The sequence below is a fragment of the Myotis myotis genome, unplaced genomic scaffold (assembly GCF_014108235.1).
Source record: "Myotis myotis isolate mMyoMyo1 unplaced genomic scaffold, mMyoMyo1.p scaffold_m19_p_18, whole genome shotgun sequence".
Taxonomy (NCBI): domain Eukaryota; kingdom Metazoa; phylum Chordata; class Mammalia; order Chiroptera; family Vespertilionidae; genus Myotis; species Myotis myotis.
Window position 1 is genome coordinate 17,179,374 of NW_023416322.1, and position 26,241 is coordinate 17,205,614.

General features: G+C 38.5%; 1 protein-coding gene across 1 annotated transcript in view; it reads right to left on the minus strand.

Moving 5' to 3' along the window:
* HMCN1 (hemicentin 1) overlaps positions 1-26,241 on the minus strand; it is a 377,912-nt gene that overhangs the window by 275,062 nt on the left and 76,609 nt on the right. Inside the window, exon 2 of the mRNA XM_036343707.1 lies at positions 7,156-7,226. Coding sequence (XP_036199600.1) covers positions 7,156-7,226 — 71 coding nt within the window. The remainder of the gene's footprint in view (positions 1-7,155; positions 7,227-26,241) is intronic.

Here is a 26,241-nt window from a genome sequence, read left to right on the forward strand (position 1 = left end):
CTCCTCTCTCTCCTCTCTCTCCTCTCTCTCCTCTCTCTCTCTCTCTCTCTCTCTCTCTCTCTCTCTCTCTCTCTCTCCTTTATGTAAATGTATTCCCTCAAAGGCCCATAAGCCTGCACACCTACATGAAGAAGGAAGATGAGGCAGATGAAGTTTATAATGCACTGAAATGCATAATTTCCTAAATGAATATAAGGGCCTGACTTAGTTAACTTTGTGTTTTTATTTGAACTCTGAAATAAAACTAATTTGAATCAGTAGGCACATTCTTGCTCAGTGTTTTGATATTCATTTTACCTTTACAAGTCTACTGATGGCTATCATTTACTAAGCTGCCAAAGACACTTCAGATAGAAAAAACAGAAGCATGTGGCCTTTCACAGGAAATGTTGTGCCTGGAATTAAAGAGAAAGAAAAAGAAATGCTGTAACCTCAGAGTCACAGTAATAATTATCTATAAAAAAAACATCCTGGAAAGCAAGATTAAATCGGTAGTAATAAAACACAGAATAGTATGCTGTCTTTCCTAAATACAAAACAGTGTAGAAGCAGCAAAGAAATGAACAGAACCTTTAAACCAGGAGAGGAGCTGGAGAAAAATGAGGTCCCTGTCCAACCTCATGGGAAAATGCTCATCAAACTAAGTATCAGAGGACCAGGAAGGCTACTCTGTGAGCAGGCTCTTGCCTTATGCCTTAGTATTTCTCTCCTTGTTAACCCGTTTCAATTCTTCTGTCCTCATCATCCATTTTCACTGAACTAGTGTTTATACCAGTTGTTGTCCAGGTAGGCCTAACTCTAATCAATAGAAAACTGAACCTCTTTTGTTAGGCTCATGCCCCAGTCCAAAGGGATTCTTATTGCCATTACAACACTTACCCTTATTCTAACATGAGTACAACCCACTGATTTCAGCCTCGTTTCAAAGTCAGACGGTATTCCTTTCACATGGAACACCCATTGCTTGCACTGTCTTATTTGCATCGCTTGCCCTTCACCTATAAAATTTAGGAATGACACTCAGTGGCAAGCAACAAAAGTTTACAACCCTCAGTCCTTGTTCTTGAAATACAGCTATGCGAGTCTATGACCAAGAAGACATGTGGAAACCATTAAATCACATCGAATCTAATTTAAAGTTGGGTCCAAGCAAGTATATAATAAATCAGAACAACTGCAGAATTCTACAGTCAGTGACATGCGCTGGGCTTCATCACTTGCAGAAAATATGGCAGGGATGCAGTGAGAGCCGATCAGAGCCTGAACTTCAACTCTCCGTAATCAAAGGGAAAGAAGACCTTACATCCCAGGCAGTCCACCATGCTGGCCTTTACTCGTCCGAAGGAGGTGGAGTCCCAGTCAAAGAGCTGCTGAGCTCGATTCCAGACATATCAAAGGTCAACCTTATCACAACACAGCCAGGCTTTAGGTTACCGCCTGTCCATGGTCAGGGTCTAACTCTTCAATAATTGATCTTTCCATCTGTTGGAACATTTTTTTCATGTGTGGTCTTAAGAAGAAATTCAGCTCACTTCAATTCAAATAATCACCAAGATATTATGTTCTTGGCCCTCAGTTTCTTGATAAATAAATCAGCAAGTGATGTCCCTTCATAATGTAAAAACATTTCAAAAGCTTCCTAATTCACATGAATTACAATGGGCCATGGTCCTTTGAAGAGGCAAATGGCATGGAGGCAGCCAAGTATAACAGAAACATGCATCCAGTGTCTAGATAAGATAGATGTAAGTACGGGGTTAACTTGAGGCAAAAATGACATCTTGGTGTTCTCAGCCTCCTCCTTCAGTAATTCTCCCCTTCTCTACTTCTTAGAGAATTTTGTCCTTTCTCCTTCAAGGATTCTGTACCTTTACACCATGACTTTCTTTTTGCCCATCAAATGGAGACATGGCCCTGGTCCCTAGTTGGGACGGATTCCTGGTCTCTCCTAAAGATGGCTTCCATGCCCTGGCCGGCACTGGCTCAGTGGTGTTAGAGCATCGGCCTGCGCACCAGAGGGGCTCGGGGTCCATTCCCGATCAATGGCATATAAGGTTCCCCACCAGCACCATCCCTCCTTCAGGGCATGTGCAGGAGGCAACCAATTGATGTGTCTCTCTCACATCCCTGTTTCTCTTGCTCTCCTCTCTCGCCCTCTCTCCCTCCCTTCCATTCTCTCTAAACAAAGATCAATGGGAAAAAAAATCTTCACTCCTTGGGTGAGGATTAAATTTAATTTTTAAAAAAGATGGCTCCCGTGTTTATTCAGGGAGAATGAGCCAGGAGAGGAGAGGGGCAGGGTCTAAGGAGGCCCTTGTAGCCACTCACCATTTGCCTACTCAAGAACCAGGCATTCTTCCTGCTTGTTCTGTCTCTGGACGGTTTCCTTTCTCCTCATCTTCCCTCTTCTATGACCTTTGTGTTTACTCCGTGCTACTTACTTACCCTGCCACTAAAATCTCTCTCCTCCTTTCCGCTGCAACACTCACACAGGGATTTTACAGGCTTTGAGGCACATTTGTTATTGGGTAGTTGAAGGAGATTGTAATGTTGTGATTCTTTTTATTCAATAAAATATATTTATACTGCTTATGTTATTTTAGGTCTTGACAAAAAAATTATCAATAAAATGCATTTTTACCAATGAAATCATTATAATTTATGAATGTTGTTATAAGGAAGTTTGAGATTGACCAATTTTATTGGGTTTGTTTAACAGCTAGTAATCACAAAACAAAGTTGAACTAAGATCTAGATCATCTCAAATGGGAGACTATACTATACTATACTATACTATACTATACTATACTATACTATACATGAGAGAGAAAATAAATGAGGACTTTTAAAAGTCAACATGAGCCCTAACTCGTTTGGCTCAGTGGATAAAATGTCAGCCTGCGGACTGAAGGGTCCCAGGTTCGATTACAGTCAAGGGCATGTACCTTGGTTGCAGGCACATCCCCAGTGGGGGGCGTGCAGGAGGCAGCTGATCGATGTTTCTCTCTCATCGATGTTTCTAACTCTCTATCCCTCTCCCTTCCTCTCTATAAAAAATCAATAAAAATATATTTTAAAGAAATAAAAATAAAAAGTCAACATGAATATAGAAGGATGGAGACCTGGTTTAAACTTTACATGAGGAAACCCGAGGGAGTTAGCTGGTGACTGCACCAGTATTCAACAATGCCACCTGCCTCCAAAGAAAGTCCACCTCAGCTCTGAACACGCAAATATTACTCCAGGAGGCCTCCAGGTATCATCTGACAGAGGCCAGTGCTATGCAATCTCTAACTGGTGTCAGTTTATGCCTGGGGTATCAGTTGGTTTCTGGAAGGAATTCGTACATCTGAATGGGTAACTGGACAAATAATACTCCAAGTTAACACCAATACCAAGTCTCCACAATTCTTCTTGGGAGTTTTTCAAAGCCTAAGAAATGGCTTAAGAACCACTTCTGAGCAATTTGGACTGAGAAGAAACTTTCATTTCCTCTACATCCATTTGGTTGAAATGAGCTTCATAGTTTTCTCTACGGGGTCCTGGCTTTAGGTTAAGGAACACTCTCCCAAGAAAAATATTTCTATCTCCATCCTTCCCATCATCTAAAAACTGACAAAATTAGATGCAGTACTTATTGCTGGGAACAGAGCAATCCCTCAGTTGGTTAAGCAGTAAGTATGGAGTACATGCAGCATCACAGGTCAGTGGATTCCTCTTCTTCAATGTCATTTTGTCACATGTAACTGCAATATTTACTCTGCAATGACTCACGGATTTACCCTTAAGAACACTCCCACACATGCACACCTTGAAAAGAAAATCAAGTAACTTCCCATTAGAATCCACACCCACCCCATTCCGTCTGTATATTCTGCTTTGAAAAGCAATCCTGCAGCCGTAATACCCTTCTATACTTTGTCCTTTGAAGTACACACAAAAGATCATTAAGAAATCAACTAGGTATTTGCTTCTGGAAAGGACACCAGGATGGATGGCCAGAAAAGAGCCAAGAATTCCCTCTCTGAGCCCTCCATTCCCTTATCTCAGTCCCCATCCTTCACTCCCTGAAGATACAGGATTCTTTGGCCCTCAGAGAATTCATCACTCTGAAGAAAACTCCAGCAGCAAACTAAAGTTTTAATTCTGACAATAAAAATGACCAAAACACCACCTGTATATACAACTGTAGTATAAACACTACCTTTCAGTCTCATAAAATGTACCTTGTTCTTGTCTCTCCAAGGAGTTAGTGAGGTCACACTCTGTCCTCCTCTTAGCTAAGCAGCAAGAACATGTGCTTGAGCAAAGGGAGCAATTTTTTGTTTAAAATTAACTTTGTCCTTTACTGCTCATTACTTTTAGGTGAGCCATTACTCAAAGTGATGGAGGTAAAAGTGCAAGTCAAAAATCTTTAAGGAGCCGAAACCGGTTTGGCTCAGTGGATAGAGCGTCGGCCTGCGGACTGAGAGGTCCCAGGTTCGATTCCGGTCAAGGGCATGTACCTGGGTTGCGGGCATATCCCCAGTGGGAGATGTGCAGGAGGCAGCTGATAGATGATTCTCTCTCATCGATGTTTCTAACTCTCTATCTCTCTCCCTTCCTCTCTGTAAAAAAATCAATAAAATATATTTAAAAAAAAAAATCTTTAAGGAACAACTTTATTTCATTGAGGTAGAGACCAGCCATTGACCTACATCTGTCTTTAGTTCTCTACTTTCATACTTTAAAGCAAAAAACAAAGAGAGATTATCTAAATCAATTTTAATTGGAGAAGATTAATAAAGCTATTTAAATCAGTTTTTAGAGGAAAAGTAGCACCATGATTAAGGGACAGTGGCATTACTTCAGTTTATTTGTGTGTGTGTGTGTCTTTGTCAGTCCTCACCTGAGGATGTGGGATCAAGCCTGCAACCCAGGTGCGTGCCCTTGACCAGAATTGAACCCGGACCCTTCAGTGCAAGGGTCAATGCTCTATCCACTGAGCCAAATCGGCCAGGGCAGTACCTTCAGTTTTGAAACCAGCCTTGCTACTTGCCATTTTGGTGACCTGAGTAAGCTTGTGAATCTACATTTGTAATAACCAATTTTACTATGTGTGGGTTCAAATTAAGAGAACAACTTATACTTGCAAAATCTTTCACAAGCACATGTTCCATAACTGGTGTTCATTTATGGTATAACTAGAGGCCCGTTGCACAAAGAGATTCGTGCAATAGGCCTTCCCTTCCCCTGGCTGCCGGCACCGGTTTTCCTCTGGCACCCGGGACCCAGGCCTTCGCTCCGACCGGAGCCTTCCATCTTTACTCTGCTGCTTCGCACCTACGTATGTAAATTAACTGCCATCTCTTTTGGGTTAATTTGCATACTCTCCTGATTGGCTGGTAAGCGTAGTGGAGGGATGGTCAATTTACATGTTTGTCTATTATTAGGTAAGATTATCTGGTGATTATTTCCCTTAAAGGGACTCTGGAGCACTAGAGATAATAGTAGAAATCTATATATATAAAAGCCTAAGCCACTGCTATGATCAAACGACCGCTCAACCAGTCGCTATGACATGCACTGACCACCAGGGGGCAGACACTCAATGCAGGAGCTGCCCCCTGGTGGTCAGTGCGCTCCCACAGTGGGAGCGCCGCTCAGCCAAAACCGGGCTCACGGCTGATGAGTGCAGCTGCGGTGGTGGGTGAGGATTTAAATAAATAAATAAAATAAAAAGTAATGATTAGGTTTTTAAAAGGTGTCTTTTATACCATCAAGTAAAGCCACCTTCATATGGCATTCATTTATTCAACTGCCATTTAAATCCACTCTGCTGCAGACACTAATTCATCCCATGGGTGGATCAGAAGCTCAATAAGAGCTACATGGTTAGTGCTTCAAGAGATCATGGGAGAACAGCAGACCATAAAAAGTGCACAAGAGAGCAATATAATTTCTTTCTTTAAAATATGTTTTTATTGATGTTTTTTTAGAAAGGGAGGGAGGGAATGAAAGAGGGAGGGAGGGTGGGGAGGGGGAGAGGAAGAGAGAGAGAGAGAGAGAGAGAGAGAAATACTGATGTGAGAGAGAAACATCGACTGGTTGCCTCTGGCACACACCAAACTGGGGATTGAACCCAAAACCTGGGCATGTGTCCTGACCAGGAATTGAACCAGCAACCTTTTGGTGCACTGACAACACTCAATCAACAAAACCACACAGCCCAGGGCACAATACAATTTCTTGTTACCACAATCGAAATTTTTACGTAAAGATTTTTTTTTTTTTTCAGAGAATCTAGACATCCAAAGTGGCAGAGAACGTGTTATGTTGAGGGACATAAAAGTAAATTCTAATTAAGTATCAAGATAATGACTGGAAAAGAATACCATGGTGTAAGAGGAAAGAAATGAAATGTAGTGGTGAAGATAATTATCAGAATAAATTTAGTAAAAGAAAAAATAGTTGAGGGATAACTATATAAAATCTATTTAGATACTTAATAAATATAATTCAATTTAGTAAAAATTTTAAACTAGGGATATGCACAATATAAGAATGATGACTGAACCTTATTTGGAATACCAAACTTTGGGTTTTTCAATATGTGCCCCAATTATGCTCATACCCTATACAGTTCTTAAGTCATTCACCCAACAGTGAGACTAAAGGGTGAAACTTCAAAGTCTAATTTGGACTCTGTTCACAAGAAGCAACCAATGAGCGCGTAAATAAGTAGAACGACAAACTGATGTTTCTTTGTCTCTTTCTCTCTCAAATCCATAAAATAAGAAAAAGGTGATTCCTAATGATTCTGAGAGAAAGGACTCAGCAAGAGCAGGGGTCAGTAAATTTCTGCACAGGGTCACATGACAAATATCTTAGGCTTCGTGGGCCACACATCCTGTCACAACAACTCAATTCGGCCGCTGCTGCATGAAAGCAGCCACTGGCAATGCATGAATGAACGGTGATACTTTGAACCCCATCTGTCCCACTCCCCGACCCACTGTTCAAGTCATTCAGGACTCACATGAGAAAAACAGGTCGTACTGGAATAGAAACATCCATAATAACTTCTTTCGGGTATAAAGATAAGGAAAATCAGCTAAGAGTACATGATTTTTCCTTTCCCTAAAAATTGCCATAAAGTTGAAAGCAAGCACTCACCTGAACATATAGTTCTCTCAGTTCATACTGAAATTTCTTGGGATCTGTGGTAACTGTCACTGGGCCAATTTCTGCGAAGATAAAAATGACGTAGGTAAATAAATCACAATTAACAGCATGAAAGACTTAAATGCATTGTGTTTCCAAATGTCTTTTCACTGTGCAGTACATTATTTATTACTACAAAATAATGTGCAAAATTACACCTACTTCTTAATGTATAGCTACCAGTGAATAGCTTATAGTTTGCATTAAATTATGCATACCTAAAAGAGGGGGTTTTTAGCCTTGCAAAAGGCAAATGAGCAGTCAAAAACGTCTCAAGATAAAGAGTCAGGAGACCCCAGTTCCAGTCCCTTTTCACTCTCACAGGTCAGTAAATATTTACTGAACACCCATGTTGTTGTTGGATTTTAAGTGAATCACTATTTATCCTATGATTCTGTTTCCTTAACGATATATTGTAAATGTGTCTGCAGCTTTTCTGGAAGTCCAAACTCATTTCAAATAAAAAGTGGAACACTGAACAACAACAACAAAATAAGAACAAATAACCTTCAATATCTATTCCACAGGGTTTTTAAGAACTGGCAGAAGCAAAGATATGAGGACATTAAAAGTTCAGGAAATTGTCCCTATCACTTTCTTCCCCGTGGCTGGGGTTCATGTCCGTCATTACCACCATGCCCCTGAGCTGGCTGTGACCACCGTGACTCCCTCTGGGGTTGCTGCCACGCTCCTAACTACCCCGATGTATTGCAAACATCACTGCTTCCAATAGGAACAGGTGGCGGCCACGGCATTTGCTGGAAAACCAGGACCGAAGTTCGATGAAGAGAAGGAGTCCAGGTCCCAGTGTGGGTTGAGTTAGCAATATTATTTTAGGATATACCATGTCTATACTAACATTTTAATCTCTTTTTAAGATAAAAATCAGCGTTTAAAATAGGCAAGTCGAAAGTGGCCCTTACAGGTATTAAAAATTTCCCCCAGGAAATACCCATATATTTAAACAATTCATCTGAGTATCATATGCGGAGAAATACCAGCTTAAATTCCCAAGGTAGATTTAAAAAAATTCTATTACATCTATTACAAAACTGTAATATGTAACTATAGTACAAAATTATAAAAACACTTAACATTTAGTTTTCATAGGCCACTTTCTAGCTTCCAAGGGACACTGTTAGAAAAGGATTTTGTGACTTCAAAGGATAACAATTAATTAGCTAGTCTTTCTATAATGAGCTCAATATGATACAAAAACAGGCTGTAGGATTGTAGAAACAAAAGAAGCGAATTGGAAAAGAAGCACAATTTGTCCACCATAACCTATGTAATTTTTTTTTTTTTAGAAATTACACACAAAAATATGGTTCCATCCTTCACCACACATGAGACACCTTGCAGTATGCAAAAGGAATGGAGAGGATACTGGAGGAACGGTGAAAATGCAAACATCTACATTCCATGCAGGCGGAGCAGTCGCTAGCTGTGCAAAAGTCATGTCTTGAGTATATGGAAAATCGGCAAAGCCTACTCCCTCAAGACTAAACAAAGGCATACTTTGCAAAGGAATGCCAAACAGTGGAGAACATGCCAGGCAGTTACACTGACATGTAAATTGTCAGCAGTAATGTTAAGCCAAGCTTCCATATTCCTACATGGCATAATACTGAAATAATTCTGGAGTTCAAAACTCAAGCAGTAGAAAGGAATACAAAATATGCTAGAAAAAAAAACAAAACAGTTACACAACAATGAAAAGCGCATACATGCAAGAACATTCCCTTTAATAACAATTTTTAAAAATAGCCCTGGATGTATGCCTGGTTCTTCAAGAATGGAAACCAAGAAATGCTATCGAAATAAGAGGACCGATTAGCCTTCGTTTAGTTTTCCAGAGACTCCAATATCCACCTGTGTTCAACAAAGATAGGAACTCTCTCCTGCAGCTCATTAATAAACATTTTTTGCAAACCACAGGGACAGCTGAGATAAATCTTTTATCAGTTATGAGAAATACTCAGGAGAGGTAAAGACTTGTGGAGCTGCCATATCCTTCCAGCTGTAAGTGTCCTTTCCAACTCTTTTGAATTGAATGATATGACTACTTGGCAGAATCGGCCCTCCTCCCTTCAGGACTTGCTTCCATCCCAGTCTTTGTCTTCTCTTAGTAGAGCCCTGTGCCAGTCCTGTCATGAGCAACTTCCCCTTCTCTTCCTTTTTGCTCATGTTGGTTTCATCCCCTGCCAAGCCTTTGATGACATTCAGCAGGTACAACTTTGTCCTCCCTTCCTGCCTGAACATGGTCCTCTGTTGCTTACAGAATTAAAGGAGAAGTCTCCAACGCATTCCAGGCCCTCTCTTCTACTAATCCAATCTTCCAAATTCGTCAACACTCTTGACTTAGCATGAAGCTACTGTGCTTCCTCACCACCCCCGTGACCATCCCCACTGTCTTTCATCTGCCCATACACCTCTCATTCTATAAAGCCTGATTTAAGTCCTATCCCTTGACTGCATTGCCTTTTCTCCAATTTGCTTTAATGTTGTTTTGATAATATTTGTATAATAAATATAAGGGAAGAATGACGGTGTGTAACACTTAGTAGAATGTAAAGATCATTTCCTCTTCATTCGATTAATTTTACCTCGTTGTGTATAAAGAAAACACACCAAATAATAATAAAACACCTATCCATCTCCAAATAGAATCATCGAAATAGAAGAGGCATTAAATATCATCTGGTTCAATGCTCTTTTCTGCAGACAAGAAAACATGAGGTCCAGAGGAGAGGAAATTGAAAATTGTTGGCGGTGAAGAAAGAGGTTAAGATATCTGAACACATTTCTACACTGAGTAACCTGCACAGCTGACTAACATTTCCTGTTTCCCAAGATCTCCATTCTGTCAATGACCATATCACCACTAACTTTCTCCTCCTTTCCTCGGGACTACGGGCAGGACAGACCATGGTCCAGATGCCTAATATGATGCACACAACATCCAGAATTCTTTATTATCACATGTCTGGACATTATCTTCAAGACAAAAAATAACCCTCTTGCCTAGTAGATACTATAATTAAACATACAAACAAACCTCACTGGAAAATTCCTTCTACAATCTATTTAGCAAACATATATTGAGCATCTAGTATATGTGGTTGCCACTGGTAACAAGGATGAACAAACATGAACTCTGCCCTCAAGTCCTGATGGTCTGGTGCAGAAGATAAAACTGTAAACATGTAATCACAGTACAATGCAGCAAAGGCAGAAACATAAGTACGGATAAGGTAGTGTGGGAGCACTAATTCCTATAAAGAATGTTTCTTGGGGGTTTTGGGGGGTTTTTTGCTGTTTTGTTTTAGAAAGAAACAAGGGAGAGCTCAAAGAGGAGATGAAAATTCAGGATTTCAAATGAAGGAAAACAAATAAGTTCTTTATAATGCTAATTTCTTTTTAAATCCTACATACCAAGTTTACAAGGCAATCCCATATTCTATCAAATTATTGTTATCACCTAAAACTATATTTGCAAGTGTTTTTTACAATTCACAATACTTGGTAACATAGAGGGACTCCCTCTGAGCCTCACAACAACCTCATGAAAAGGGCAGGACAGATAAAATTCATAAACAATTGAAGGTTAGGTGATAAACAAAAGCCACCCAGTCCCTTTGAGGGCTAGCACCGTAAGTACCCTGTGTCTGTGGAATGGGGGCATCTACCACATGAGACTAGGTGATACTGCAACTGCCAATGCTTTTGTGTCTCCCTCACTTGACTGTCACCAGAAGATGGATGGTCTCAATGTACCCACAGTAGATTCCTTATCAATAAATGTATCAAGATGGAAAGCAGGGAGACAAGGAAAAATAATGAAGGTTAAACCAGATCCTTTTTTTCATTACACCACGGAGCCTCCATGCTACTACTAAAGACCACGTTACCTGATCACCGAGTAGCCAACCAACACTTTTCCCTTTTCTCTGTTAACCAAAGTGTTTTGTTCTTTACTTTAATCAGGTTATTGATGTAGGTAATCAACAGACAATTTTCCACATATAGCAAATCTTTAAAAACAAAAGAAACATTAAGGTAACATGTATTATTACAAATATGAGAAATGCCTTGCTCTTCACAAGACCACTTTTTTTAAGAAATATATTTTTATTGATTTCAGAGAGGGAGAGAGAGATGGAAACACCAATGATGAGAGAGAATCATCAACTGGCTGCCTTCTGCAGACTCCCACTGGGGATCGAGCCCACAACCTGGGCATGTACCCTGACCAGGAATGGAACTGTGACCTCCTGGTTCATAGGTCAATGCTCAACCACTGAGCCACACGTAGCCGGACCAGAAAACCACTTTCGATTAAAAACAATAACTGAAACTCTAAGGAAGTCTTTCCTCTTTTCATTAATTTGTTATTAATGAAACTAAGGAAGCCTTTCCTTTTTACATTAATTGTGTTATTGCCCATTTCCTAGCGATTTATCAGATGCTTGAATTTTTTTCCAGCATCTCAGCCATTGTTCTCTTAATCTGAGCTGCTGGATTGTATTTGAGAAAATAATGGAAAGAAATTCACAAGGTCATACAGTACTTTCTTTCACTGCTTCACTTGGCAAGATCGATATCCACTTGCTCATTTCCTTTTTCCTTTCCATGAACAGACTTCTGCTCCTTATGGTTTTTCTTCACTCAAAGTGGTTCCTTGATAATATGAGGAAGATTTATTGCTATTTGTGGGGGTCTAAGCCCTGTGGGTGAATGCTTTTATAACAGTGTTCAAATGTTCTTTGTTGTTGTGTTTTAAAATATATATTTTTGGTGTTATATTTATAGTTACACATATATACATGAGACGTGAAAACAAGACCCGCCTAAGCTGCATTATAAACTAACCAATTATATTGTAAAACATAGAAGAAGCAAAGAAATATATAAATCACAGGGCCTACCATGATGGAAATTTCAATACAGTTGAAATCTTAACAAAATATCAAGCTATGAAAAGTTTAAGAATCTAATCTAGCCTCTGAGCATAGCCAGGTGACACGGGGGTAGAGGGGCAGCAAGTTCTCTGTGTCCAGAGAGGACAGAGAGACCCCGAGCTCTTGGGAAGCACGCTGTAGAGCAGTGGTTCTCAACCTTCTGGCCCTTTAAATACAGTTCCTCATGTTGTGACCCAACCATAAAATTATTTTCGTTGCTTCTTCATAACTGTAATGTTGCTACTGTTAGGAATCGTAATGTAAATATCTGATATGCAGGATGGTCTTAGGCGACCCCCGTGAAAGGGTCGTTCGACCGCCAACGGGGTCGCGACCCACAGGTTGAGAACCGCTGCTGTAGAGCCATTAAGGAGGAGATGAGGTATGACTGGAACTTACTGGTTCACAGAGGGTGACATTACAACACAATTCCAGACATTGAGGCATGGCCCACTCAGAAGTCCCTTCAATGAGCTAAATCTCAACAAGTTCCACTTCCTAAAACTCCTACTCCCAGTCGATTAATTTAACACAAATCAATTACGATGTTTTCTATGTGCGAAGTTGCTAGTATAAACACACATATTCAAAGCATTAATGTTATCTAAATGAAAATTGAAAAATCCTATTTCCTGCTTGGTGGGGGGAGGCTACAGAAAATCAGATAAATAACTATCTTTACTTTCACTGTTTTCAATTTAATCTACAGCATACACTTCCAGATTTCTCTATCTCCATTCAATTATAATGTTGCTGTCCAGCACCATTTTTAAATGATCTGCATCTAATCCACAAAAACAGAACTGTTTCCTGACTTTGAGCTGGGCTGACGCCAAATATATTTCAGGACTCATTTAATTGAGTGCATTCCTACTCACATTAAACAGGTAATTTTCAAGACCACTTACAGGCCCTTAATGATTGTTTTGACATGAAGTGATGAATTTGGTGTGTTTTATAAAATCCAGGTCAATGATGAATTCATGCATAGCCTGTTGGCTAATAGTGATTAAATAGCATTCTGCTCCACCATCCAAAGAGATTATTCATTTAACAATGAGTTGTGTGATAACCTGAAACAGATGCAATTTAACAAGGCTGCAGATGATAGATGTACAATGAGTGCAAGTCATTCCGCTTGGACTGCTGAACAGGATATAGAAAGAGCATGAACACAGATTCAGCAATGTTACACAGTTGTTTAGAGCAGGAAGCAAAGGAGAATGCCTTCGTAACTGACACAGGACTTTGAGGTACACGGAGTAGGATGTTATTGCTTAGACTGGCCTTTGGCCAGGGCTGCAGCCAGCACTCTTTCAAAAAATAGCCGTGGGATTGTTAATGGCCAATGAAGCTCAGACTCTCAGATTTGCCTGTACTTTTATATACAAAATAGTATTTTAACATCAACATATATCTATGCACTGATGAGGTATCCTCAGAGAGATAAGAAAACATAATATTTTAAGTCATGCTATTTAATAACACTGAATGAACAGCCTTTCCAATGTGTTCCCTGAGAGCAAACAAGAAGAAAACTGATGCTATGTACAAGCACATTTTAAAATTTAAATAATGATAGTCTTATATAAACATATGTTTTAAATTTTAAGAAAACATTAGAATTCATTGCAAAGTTGTCACTGTTCTCTTAGGCAATTCTTTAACAGTCTTCCAAATAAATCTTGACATCAGTGAGGGATGAAGAAAAGAAGAATTATGAAAGGAGAGTTAAAATGTTGTTGAAGAAGAAAAATTATGTTTGCAAATCCTTAGAAAAGTATCATTAATACTGTGGACATTTCCGCATGTTAGGAGAATAGACTTAACTTCAGCCCTGATTGTTTCCACAACTAAACAAATGTATGCAGTCCTCTGATCATGCTTACAGGGAAAATACTAGTCAGTGGTTCAAAACCATATTTATGAAGTAAATACTTTAAAAATATGGGAATCAGAGACACTGTTAAAAATATAATAGATGCTATTATGTGTCTGTATATATGTGATAATATATGGGTGGTTTCCCCTAAATACTTGCATTCATTCATTCAACGAACAGGCAATATATTGTTAAGGTTAGTTCAAGTTGGCAGGAGAAGCTCAAGCAAGCAAATGCATTGAAACCGAGTCAGACATATCTAGGTGTGTCTTACCAATTAAAGGGCTGGCTGCATGGACTTCTGACCACTGCAGTAGCACAAGGCCCTATTCTCTAAGGGCCTTCGCCCTGAGGTTTAATGCTTTGCAGTCGCTGTCTTGAAATAATTTTATCTTTGTATCTGTGTTTTATAAGTGAAGGCCCATGGGACGGTGGAACATGCACTCTGAGCTTGGAGATTTGGCTCCTGTGTGGTCCTGCCTCTCACCAGCTTCTGGGGACAGGTTCTCAGCCACCTGTTCTCCTACCCCAGATAACCCCAGTCCTACCCAGCAGCCCCATGTCTGCTTCTGCTGGCTGTCACCATCCACCATCCGCCCTGGCAGAGACCTGGATGTGAGGGTGGAGCTGCTGAGATGAGGAAGCCAGAGCACCGACCAAGGCCAGAGGCCAAGTCTCAGCCCTCAGCCAGGCCAAGTCTTTCCGCAACTCCTAATCCAGATACCATGCACGCCCGGCACTGAGGTTTAAAGATCCCCAGGGGGTTCGCCTATCTGCCAAGGGTTAAGGCAGCAGGGCCATGGGAAGAGGAAATGTCTGGCTCAGCTTCCCCAGCTTCCCCTCCAGGTAGAGCACAGTGCTTTGGTCCCACGCCCGGCGGTAGCCTTGCAGCCCACCTGGCCAGAGGCCGAGCTCAGCTGCATCCCAGAGCAAAGACCTCAGAGGCCACCGTGGGCCACCATGGGCCCGCACTTGGTCCACAAGCATCCGGGTGCCCACAGTGTTCCCTCGCAGGCACCATGCAATGCTCAGGGGATCTTGTCCTCCTTGCAACACTGTGGCTTAAAACCATCAGCCTGGATTTTGCCACCCATCTTTATTTTGTGCAAAGCCAGTACTAAACGCAAATATCAGAGCATTTAACTCAAAGAGATTCACCCGAACTACACAATTCATACTTCATGTGTGATGCTAGACGGTGCTCCAGCTGTCCCGAAGAGACCCACAAACCAGGGTTACGAAGGCTAAAAAAGGAACCACTCACTTACAACCCCAGCAACAAAGTAAATGCCCCAGGTTTAACATGACATTGAGCTATGTAGCACTGTTTATTGAAAAGCATAAGAGATTTTTTTAAATGAAAAAAACAACAACATGGTCATATAAAGAACGCTAAATATTAAAATAGATGTATTCTGGCAAGTTAATTTACAGATATATTACAAACCTCAAAAAGAATTATTTCTTGCTTATGTATGTTTTAAAATACTTAGCAACAATATACTTAAATTTATTTTTAACAGGACACGGGCAATTTATATCAATGAAAACTGACAAGACAGAAAAGGACATTACAAACACCAATAACTAAAAGGATAGAATTTGTGGCATACAAATAAGTATGTAATAAATAGAAAAGAATGAAAAAACTATAGACACACTGTATCTGAAGACAAGGAATATAAAATAGGATTATTTAATTTAAAATATTTAGCTTCAATTCATATTTTACAGTATTGAATCAAAGAAGCTCCAAAAGGATTAAGTGGTTCGATATAATCATTACAATTCTTTAACTAAATCTAAATTAGAATATAGGACACATATATAGAAGAATAACACCCTCCTTTTTAATGTAATAGAAAAAGCAAAAGGAAAAATACTGACAGGTACAAACATATACCATCAAATGAAAATATAAAAATCAAATTAAAATAAAGCCAGACTTGGCAATATTTGCCATCAATTAAAACAGATGAAAATCTTTACTATCCAAAGAGATCATTCCATTTATTTTTTAAAAAATAAATTACCAATCACTAGATGAAAGGAAAATTCATTGAAGGATGGCAAAGAAAAGAGACCAGAAGCGAATGTTCATCTCTAGTTAGAAGGGAAGAGATGCAGACTGCAGCAAATTTGAAGTACCTGACAAGACAGAACACAATTTCTTAAAGATTATCACTCAAACCAGAATTATAATAAACCTGGAATGTTTAGACTATTGGTAAGGTGATAAGTGGTTGCCACTTTTGTGAATTTACCATAGTTATGTGTATTACAGGTGTGAGTCCTAAAATTGTATTGTGATAAAGTCATTTCCTTCTTGGTTATAATTCACTAAAAATAAAGACATTGCTATTACTAGTATACCAATAATGTCAAAATAGAGATATGATTAAAAGCATATGATTCTCTGAATAATATTAGACAACAATTAAACTATTGTTCCATGTATAAACACAAGCAAAAGTTTATCATATTGAAAAGGCAAGACAGAACTGTATATACACTGTGTTGTAACTGTCTACAAAGACAGATACTGCATAAGAACAAATTCTAAAAGGTCACACCAGGTTAAAAATTAATATTTAGAATAGGTAGAGTAGGCAGAGTACTTTTTTCTTCAAATTTTTTAAATTATTGTACTTATACCTTAAGAAGAGAGGAATTTCACTTAGTCACATAGAAGCTTGAGGTTTGCTCATGAATTTTGGCTGCGTGCGGTTCTTAATTGGTTTTCAATGGCCACTAGGAAAAGGCACAAAAGTACGTATTTCTGAACATAGGCAAGATAACCAGGGAATCATTGATTTGAGGCATCATCTGTTAATGCTGTGAGGTGAAATATTTTAGGTATTTAGGAGGTGATCAAAACAGTCATTATCTGGATATGGTATTCATTTCCAATCCTCTCACTTCAAGCTTTCATCTTTCTTTTAAGTGCACAGCCCTGGCAATGTCATCTTCCTACAGTTAGTCTTTATTGAACACACAAAGAATTCCTTTTGACTGAATGAAAGAAAACACTCTTCAGATTCGTAACACTGAAGGTCAACCACAGTCAAACATGTGGGTTCCCTTCTGCTTGTTATGGATGTTTATTTTCTCTACATACTCTTGCAACGATGTGTGTCTGTTCACACACACAGGTGTATCTGCCTTGCTTTTTTCCCTCCAGAGAAGAAATACTGGAAGCATGAAATACCCAGCATGACTGTAAGTATTGAACACAGACTGGAATCATCATTTAAATGAACATTCATTTTGAATGTAAACACATCTCCTAAAATGAAGGCGTTCAGAGGAATCACCTTGTTGGTGACTAAAAGTGTCCCAGATTTGGAAGTTACCAAAGCCTCCTCAAGGCCAATGAAGTTAATTACAGTGGGGCCTTGACTTACGAGTGTCCCGACTAACGAGTTTTTTGAGATAACAGCTGTCTCTTGGCAGATTTTTTGCATTGAGTTGATAGAGTAATTTGAGTTAATGAGCTCCTTAACGAGCTCGGTCTCGGAATGAATTAAACTCATAAGTCAAGGCCCCACTGTATTTTGTTCCAGTGTCAATCTTCTCCAGGGCATTTTTAACCCGACACCTCAGGCCCGGACCTGGTGATGGAAAGCATCCACGTGGCAGTGGTCCCACCCCCTCTCTTCCCAAGTCACCAAAGCACAGCTGCCCTTGCAAGGAAAGGCCTGTGTGTCCTCACAGATACCAAGAGGTTGTGGCGCACATCCAACACTTTCCCCAAACTAGAGACAAGCAGCGAGAGGCATTCTGCCTTTCTCAGGTATCACAGTCGTGGGTCCTTTAATCTCCACGGGGTTTCAGCACCCCTGGCCCCCAGTTCCCAGGCTTCTCCGCTTCACTCTGAAGAACATTCCAGTTCCCTGATTAGATCAAGCCTTCCCTGAAAACCTGAACTCCCAAAGGCAGCGGTTGTTTCTCTGTTGTACAATCTGTACTCGAACCAAAATGCCATAATTAACATGTGTTGTACAGGCACCCCTGAATCACAATTAGCAGAGACACCGAAAGGGCAATATTTCCAAGTGCAGTTCCCAACCAACCTGACTAATGGTTCTGGGGTTAGCGAGGCTCCAGACCCCACCAGCAAAGATGCAGAGCAGAGAGGAAGTGGCATTCGCGGTGGCGGTGTTCACTCACACGGCCCACATCGACTAAATGTTGGACCTAAGAGGCAAGTCCACTGCCCTGGTTAAGAGTTCAGGCAGGGTAATCAAAACTTCGTGGATTAGAATCAAGGTGTGGCCACGGACTGGTGTTTTGCTTTTCATTTTTGTCCAGTTCCTTAACCTCAATGACTCAGTTTCCTCATCTACGACATGGGGATAATAATCATACCTACACCACAGAATTGCCCTGAAAGTGTAACGAGGACAGCATGCTGCTACTGCCAGCAACTTTCATGGCAATGTCAAGGGCATTAAACAAGGGCAGTGTCAAGGGAAAATATGTATCAATTATGATACAAGGATTAACTTCCCTCTGAGAGCTTAGAAAAAAAGATAATGCTTTTCTTGTGCCTATCACTTAAGATAATTTAATGAAATTCAATTCCCATCCCTAAAAGGCACTAGAAAATAAGGTACATTCTTATTAAGCCATGCCGTCTAAAAAATATATTTATATTTTTACCTTGTATAAGATGGAAAAGTCAGTTTGTGTTTATGTGAATTTTTAACTTTAGATAACCAAAACTCTACTTACTTGCTGTTGGAAAGAATCCTATATAATAAAAGGCCAATACGTAAATTGTCCCCTCGACAGGGAGTTCGACCAGGGGGTGGGGCCAGCTGGCCAACCACCTGAGGCCCCTGCCCCCCAGCCGGCCCTGCCCAGTCAGCCCAATCGGGGCAGGCCAGCCAGACCCCACCCATGCACGAAATCATGCACCAGGCCTCTAGTAGAACCTAATTTCCCATACTTGTCATTAAATTAGATCTCAGAATTCAAAGTTAGACATTTCATAAATATGCTTAATCTTTAATTCCCACTTTTTTGATACTTAAAAATATTAATACCCAAACAAGACTGAGATAAAAAGAGCACTTACCAAAAAGAGAAAGTAGTTATCTGATTTAGGATTGCTAATTAACATTTATTAAGAAATTAAAAGTGTGGTGTCTGGAGAAGTCAGAAAACATTAGTATGGCTGTCTAAAAAATATTTAAGAAAAGAATAATATAAATAATATATAAAATAATATAAAGAAAGTAATGTAAATTTCTTAAAAACAATTATGGCATCTAGTCCTAAAAAATTAGAGAACTTCTGAAGTCATTCACACATTATCTCTAATTTTGCCTATTAATTTCATTATGATAATTAAATCAATAAAGTCAGAGACAGATGAATTAACTGAAGAAAATTCAAAGCAAATTAAATTGAATTTAAGACTCTTGTACAGTTATTAATGACGCATACACTCTGCCAAAGAACAGACTGACAAAAACTTAAGATCTCTTTTGGCAAACACTCTTCTAACACTTTTTAATTCAATGGATAATTATTACATCCTTATTAAGTAATCATGCGCCATGCTTGAAGTTGGCCATTGAAAACCTAATGAGATAGTTCACATTGTAGCTTACTTACTATGTGAACTTACATGACTCCTTTTTAATTCTGTAAGTCTACTGTAAGAAAGCTGGAGATGTTTGGCACAGGTCGTAAGGAAGAATGTTTAGAAGGCATTTATCTGAAGAAGGGATCGAACAGACTAGAATAGAATAGATTCCTAAGTGCCTTCCTTATGTCTAACAGCATGATGTTTGGCACAGGGAATCTGTGAAGGAGACAGACATGATCCCTTTCCTCATGGAATTCACAGCCTTGAAGAGAAAATGGAGGATAAAATAAGTAATCAAGCAAAGAGAGAGAGAGAAAAAAACACAACAGGTTAGAAAGGGTGCTATGATGGAAATAAGCAGGCTATTGAGACAGATAATGGGGAAGGGGCTGCTTAATATTATAGTATCAAGGGAAGACCTCTCATCCTTTCCTTTGTGTCAAATTAATGTCCACAATCTTTGTCCATTTTTATATGGGGCTACTGGATTTTTCTGTCAATGTATTGAAGTTCTTTATATATTTGGTAATTAAGTTTTGTCTGTGATATGACTTGAAAAAAGTTTTCTCTGGTTTGATGTTCCTTATAGCTATTTTGGCCATGCAGAAATAGTAAAACTTACTTTTTTTTATGGTTCCTGTTTTATTTATGGTAGTTGGAAAAGCTTTCTTCATGCAGAAGTTATATAGAATTGCCCCATGATGTCTCCTCATAGTTTTATAGTTTATGTTTTACATTTACATCTACGATCCATTTGAAGTTTCTGCTGGTGTAAACTATGAGGTATGGATCCTTTTCATTTTTTTCCAAATGGCTACCCTGTCAGCTCATCATTATTTATTGAAAATCCATCTTTTCCATTGATATTACTTGCCACTGGAGCTCATGTATATAGTCTGTAGTCTTTTCAATTAATCTTTCCCTTCATGCCCTACAAGCAAATTATCTTAATATCTGAGGCGTAATATGCTTTATTTAATCTCTGGTGGGGCTAATTCCACATTACTAGTCCCTCCTAGAGAAATTTTCCTGGCTTTTGTGCTGATATATTTTCCCTTATCAATTTCAGATTAGCCTACTTAGGTCCAAAAATATCTGTAGGTATTTTTGTAAATGTCACATAAATTGACAGAATGAGTTCAGAGAAGTTAACAAGATGCTAAGGTTTTCCATGGTGTATTATTGCAATTATTGAAGTATTATTTGGGAACATTAGAAGCCTTCTAAATTGGGGTCTTTCTTTCACTATGTCTTATAAATCACTGTAACTCTCTATATAGAAGAACTATTGATTTTTTTATATTAATTTTTTCTTTCATAGCTCTTTGGAATATTTTTACTCTGTAAGACTATTCAGCTGATCCTTTTGGTTTCTTAATTATACAATCAGTTCAACTGTAAATGTTTTTCTACTTTTATATCTCTAATTTTTTTTCTGGTCTAATCAAATTGGTTTAGTACTCCAGAACAATTTTAAGTAATAAAGGTGATAATGAACTTTATTATCTGTTTCTGAAAATAGCAAGAATATTCTAGTGTTTCCCCATTGAATATGACACTGGACTTGGGATTGAAATAGATATATTTTATCAGGTTAAAACAATATCTATCTACTAGAGGCCCAGCGTGCGATTCGCACAGGAGCCCCGCTTCCTCACGCAGCCACCCTGGCGAGCCTCGCTGCCCACGCAGCCTCCTGCTGACTGGTCGTTACGGCGTGGTGGCGTGATGGCCGTTAGCATATTAGCTCTTTATTATATAGGATTTCCAATAGTATTAGAGGTTGTTCTTTTTGTTAATTAAAGTGTGAACATTAAATTGTGTTGCCTTTTCACATGTATGAACTAAATCATGTGCTTTCCTCTTTAAATGTAATGTTGATAGATTTCTTTTCATTGAACCATTATGTCCCCAAAATAAATCCCCTTAATCAGGATGTTTTATTCTTTTAATGTGTATTAGATTCTAATCCCCTTAATCAGGATGTTTTATTCTTTTAATGTGTATTAGATTCTGTCTGTCAACATTTTATTTTGGATTTTTGAATACTTATTTGCATGGACATGAATAATCTAATGTTTTCTTTTCAGTTCAATCTTTATTAAATTTTTATGTCAATATCATGCTCACATAATTTTAAAAATTGTTAAATTTCCATTTCCTGTTCTCTGGAACAGTTTAAATACCATTGACGTTATCAGGTTTTTAAAGTTTTGGTAGAATTCCCTTATGATATCATGAGGGCCTAGATTTTTCTGCAAAACTCCCTCACCCTGTTAATTTGTTAATTTGTCTGTTTGTATGTTCTATATATTTTGAAGTCTTTTCATAAATTACCCCTCTCTAGAAATTTAACCAGTTTTTCAAAGTACTCACCAAGGGTTTAGAAAACAAAATTTCTTATAACTTAAATTTCCAGATATTTTTCCTATTATTGCGCTACCTTTTTTAAAAATTTCATTAGCTAATATTTTATTTTTTCCAAAGAAGTATTTTTATTTACCTTTTACATAATTAATTCATTTCTGCTTTTATGACTCTTAATCATCTCATTTTGCTTTGGATAGATTGGTTTATTGTTTTCTTCTAACTTCCTAATTTACTACTCAAAATAGTAAATTTATATTTTTTCTTCTGGGAGTTGTTTTATGCATATACCGTAGATTCTGATATGCTGTGTTTTTATTACATTTATTTTCTAGACTTTAACAATTTTAGTTTTGATTTCCTCTTTGACATGATTTTGAGAAAAAAATTTTAATTTTGATGAATTACTTTAAATTTTCTTCTCTTATAACTAATTTTTAGTTTTATTGTGTTCAGATTAGTGCACTTTTCCTTGTGATACTGTAAATGTTTGGTTTCTGCTAATAATCCATGATCACTTGGATCAATTGAGAAAATGTATCCTCTGCTTTCAGGAAACATAGTGTTACATATATATTAGATCCATCTTACTAATTATGATGACGACATCTTATAGAGTTATATATTTTTGTCCACTTGATTTGTCAGGAATTATGGAAGAAAATTAAGGTCACTCAAAATTGCTCCTATTTTTTTTGTTTTGTTAATTTATGGGACTTCACTTAATTTCTACCTTTAAGTATTTGTTTTGTCACATGATTTCCACTTCCTCTTATTATTGTCTCCAGTAATGTGCATGCTTGATTTCCTTTGTCTTCTGTAGCTACTATTCTCTCTCTAATCAAGCATGTCAAACTCGCGGCCTACAGGCCGCATGTGGCCCACAACGAATATTTTTGCATCCCAGCCAATCTAACGGTATGTAAGAAACATTTTAATAAAAATTTCATAACTTAATTTTTTCAATATCCTGTTATACATAATTATTAATAACGAACTACAATGTTCGCTAATGACATTACTATAATCGTGTTGCATTCATTTCCCTTACACGTCTTTTGCGCAGGCGCACCATTTCTCTCCACTAATACTACCAGCGGATATTTTAGCAGCTGATTGTTGTGTCCTTAGTCTTGTACTGACTTGTTTGGTGTGTGCAATACGAAATATTTCGCTTTCGGAGAACAAGAAAAATAGGTTTATTTGTGTTACGCTGTATTAATTTGTGCAGTGATTCTGCGATTACTCATTTATTTCAGCCCTTTGTATTGAGCATGTCTCTATCCAAATAAACCTATGTTTCTATGAAAATTGAAGCATTTTTTTTTGGCGACCCACATAAACTTAAACCTTGTTTATTTGGCCCGTGTTAGCCTTTGAGTTTGACATGCTTGTTCTAATCCTTTAGAACTCTTAAAATTTGTTTCATTTTGCTCTTTCCTCACAGCCATCCCTTTAGATCTTTGCTATATTTTCAGCAGTGCTTAATCTTGTGTATTTTCCTGTCAATTTTACTTTTATTTCCTGTCAATTTTATTTTATTTTTCTCTTCTATTTCTTTCTGGAGCCTCTCTGCTGTTTACCTACCAAATCTTTTCTGAATTCCTATCCTCCATAGAGACATTTATTTCTTTAATGTTTTGTTTTGCTTTATTTTTAAATCAATGGCACACTCTGTTCAACCACCATTTTTATCTCTTTTGCAGTCACATGCTTTTCTTCTTTCTCATAAACTCTCTTTGCCTAGCTTTTGGTTTTCCCTTTCATTTACTCATTTTTTCCTTGTGATTCTTTTTTTAAAGATCTTGGGTTGTTTCTTTTTTCTATCACAGTTTTGAAACTGGTACTTTTTTTTCTTCTTTACCAGCAGCTGTTTGTTGGCAGTTCATGTGGGGAAGCACCCAGGGACACGTCCCAGGATAACAGCACTTTTTCTCATGATAAATGACTTTGTTTGTATGTTTATTTCTTCAGCCAATGGACACCATTTTCTTAACTCCCTTTTTTTTCCTCCACTGCAACAGAGACTGGCCATTTGCTGAAAGTATGGTTTGTGTTCTTTTGTGTGTTTGTTTCTGTTTTGTTCCTTTAATGTTTGGGAAAGAATGAAGACCACAGGTTCAGCAAAGATAGCCCCAAGCTTAACATAATATAATCATATAAAATAGTTTGATGAGATTATTTATTAATGCATTATGTTGAAGCCAGGATTTTCTTATCAATTATAAAAATTAAAGCCTATATTTTTGGTTTATACTTATAAAGAAGAAATTTGGCTTTTTTATAGTTTAAATCTTTTTTTAAAGATTTTTAATTTGATTTTTTTTTTTAGAGAGAGAGTAAGGGAGAGGGAGATAGAGAAACATCGATAGGCCAGCAGAACCTTAATTGGCTGCCCCCTGCACACCCACAACCCTGGCATGTGCCCTGACCAGAGAATGGAATCAGCAATCTTTTAGTGCAGGGGACAATGTCCAACCAACTGAGGCACACTGGCCAGAGCTAAATCTCTTTCTACAATTACAGTTTACATTCAATATTACCGCAGCATCATTTACAACAGCCAAGACAGGGAAGCAACCTCAGTGCCCATCGACAGATGACTGGATAAAAAAGTTAGGGTACATATGTACAATGGAATATTATTCAGCCATAAAAAATAGTGAAATCTTACCATTTGTAACAGCATGGATGGACCTACAGGGTATTATGTAAAGGGAAATAAGTCAGACAAATACCATATGGTTTCACTTATATTTGGAATCTAAAGAGCAAAATAAATGAACAAACAAAACAGAAACAGACTCATAGACACAGACAACAGACTGCCGGTTACCAGAAGGGAGGGAGGTTGGGAAGGGATTAGGAACTACAAATTGGTAGTTACAGAGCAGTCATGGGATTGTAAAGTACAGCATGGGGAATATAGTCAATAATACTGTCATAACTATGTGCAGTGCCAGGTGGGCACTGGAAGTATCAGGAGAGCCACTTGGTAAAGTGTATGATTGGTCTAACCACTATGCCGTACCCCAGGGCTGCGTTTGGTGTGGTGAGCCCATTTTTTTCACTAAGAACCGCACTGGGTCTGCGAAAGTCTGCCCTCTCCTGGTGCAACCGCTCTGTTCTCGTATAAAAATGGAGTTCAGGCGCTGCACCTCAGTGTGCCTCTCCATCTTCCAAACCAGTGAGTCCTCTTAGTGCAGAGGCTGCTTCCTGCCCCCACTCCTGTCCATGTCCACATCCTGCCGCACACGCTCCACAGCTGTGGGCAGAAATTCCTTTTGGGGGGTAACCTGGGGTTTTAGCCGGCTCTCCCTCTCACCAAAAATGGCTGTTTACATTTTTGTTTCTCATGACCTCGTTTTGGATAATTTCTAGGGAGAGAATGGGATCATGTGACTTGCAACGACCATGTTCGAATCAAGGTCGTATCCTAAATTCTTTAATTTTTGAGTCTTAACATTTGAACATTCTCAAAATCCACATGTTTTATATGTTTAGGAATCGAGCTGGAAGTACTAGGAAGTAATAATAGCCATCTGCTTTTCGTCTGGCACTGCGCATCGATTTTATTGTGCGCTCCTCAAAGCAGCCCTGCGAGTGAGGGACTCTTATCTCATTTGACAAATGAAGAGCAGAGCCCAGATAGTCAACCTGGAGCTATCTGACTCGACAGCCCACATTCTTTACTCCAAACCACACTCAAATCAGTTCCCATTCACCAAAAGTCATTTCCCAATGTTTAATTGTTGCAGAAACAAAGGAATCCCTGATTGATTAGATTCTGGCACCGCTGCTTTGTTTTGGAATCTAAATTTCTTCAGTCTCCTCCAAATACTTTTTTAAACCACTGGTTACATATAGTAGAAAACATTTTAGAACAGAAATGGTTGCATGATATTGAACAAGGACTGGACTTCCTACACTGTAAAACCACAAAGCCCAACGTAACACAACCAATATGTTGTTTGGTCTTGTCCCCTAAGCAACTGACCAAACACTAGGATAAATGTGCCTGCCAATGGATTTGACAAAGATTAAGAATGTTGACACGCCCCCTACCTAAAATATAAATGCCGAGTAAATATAGCATACATAACAAACAGGCAAAAATTCAAGTGACAGTCCATTGAAGAGTAAGATGAGAAATGGTTCATTTGGGGCAGAATCGATGTAATAATTTCGTGATTATTTTAAACTGGCTCTATGTATCAAAACTCCAGACATCC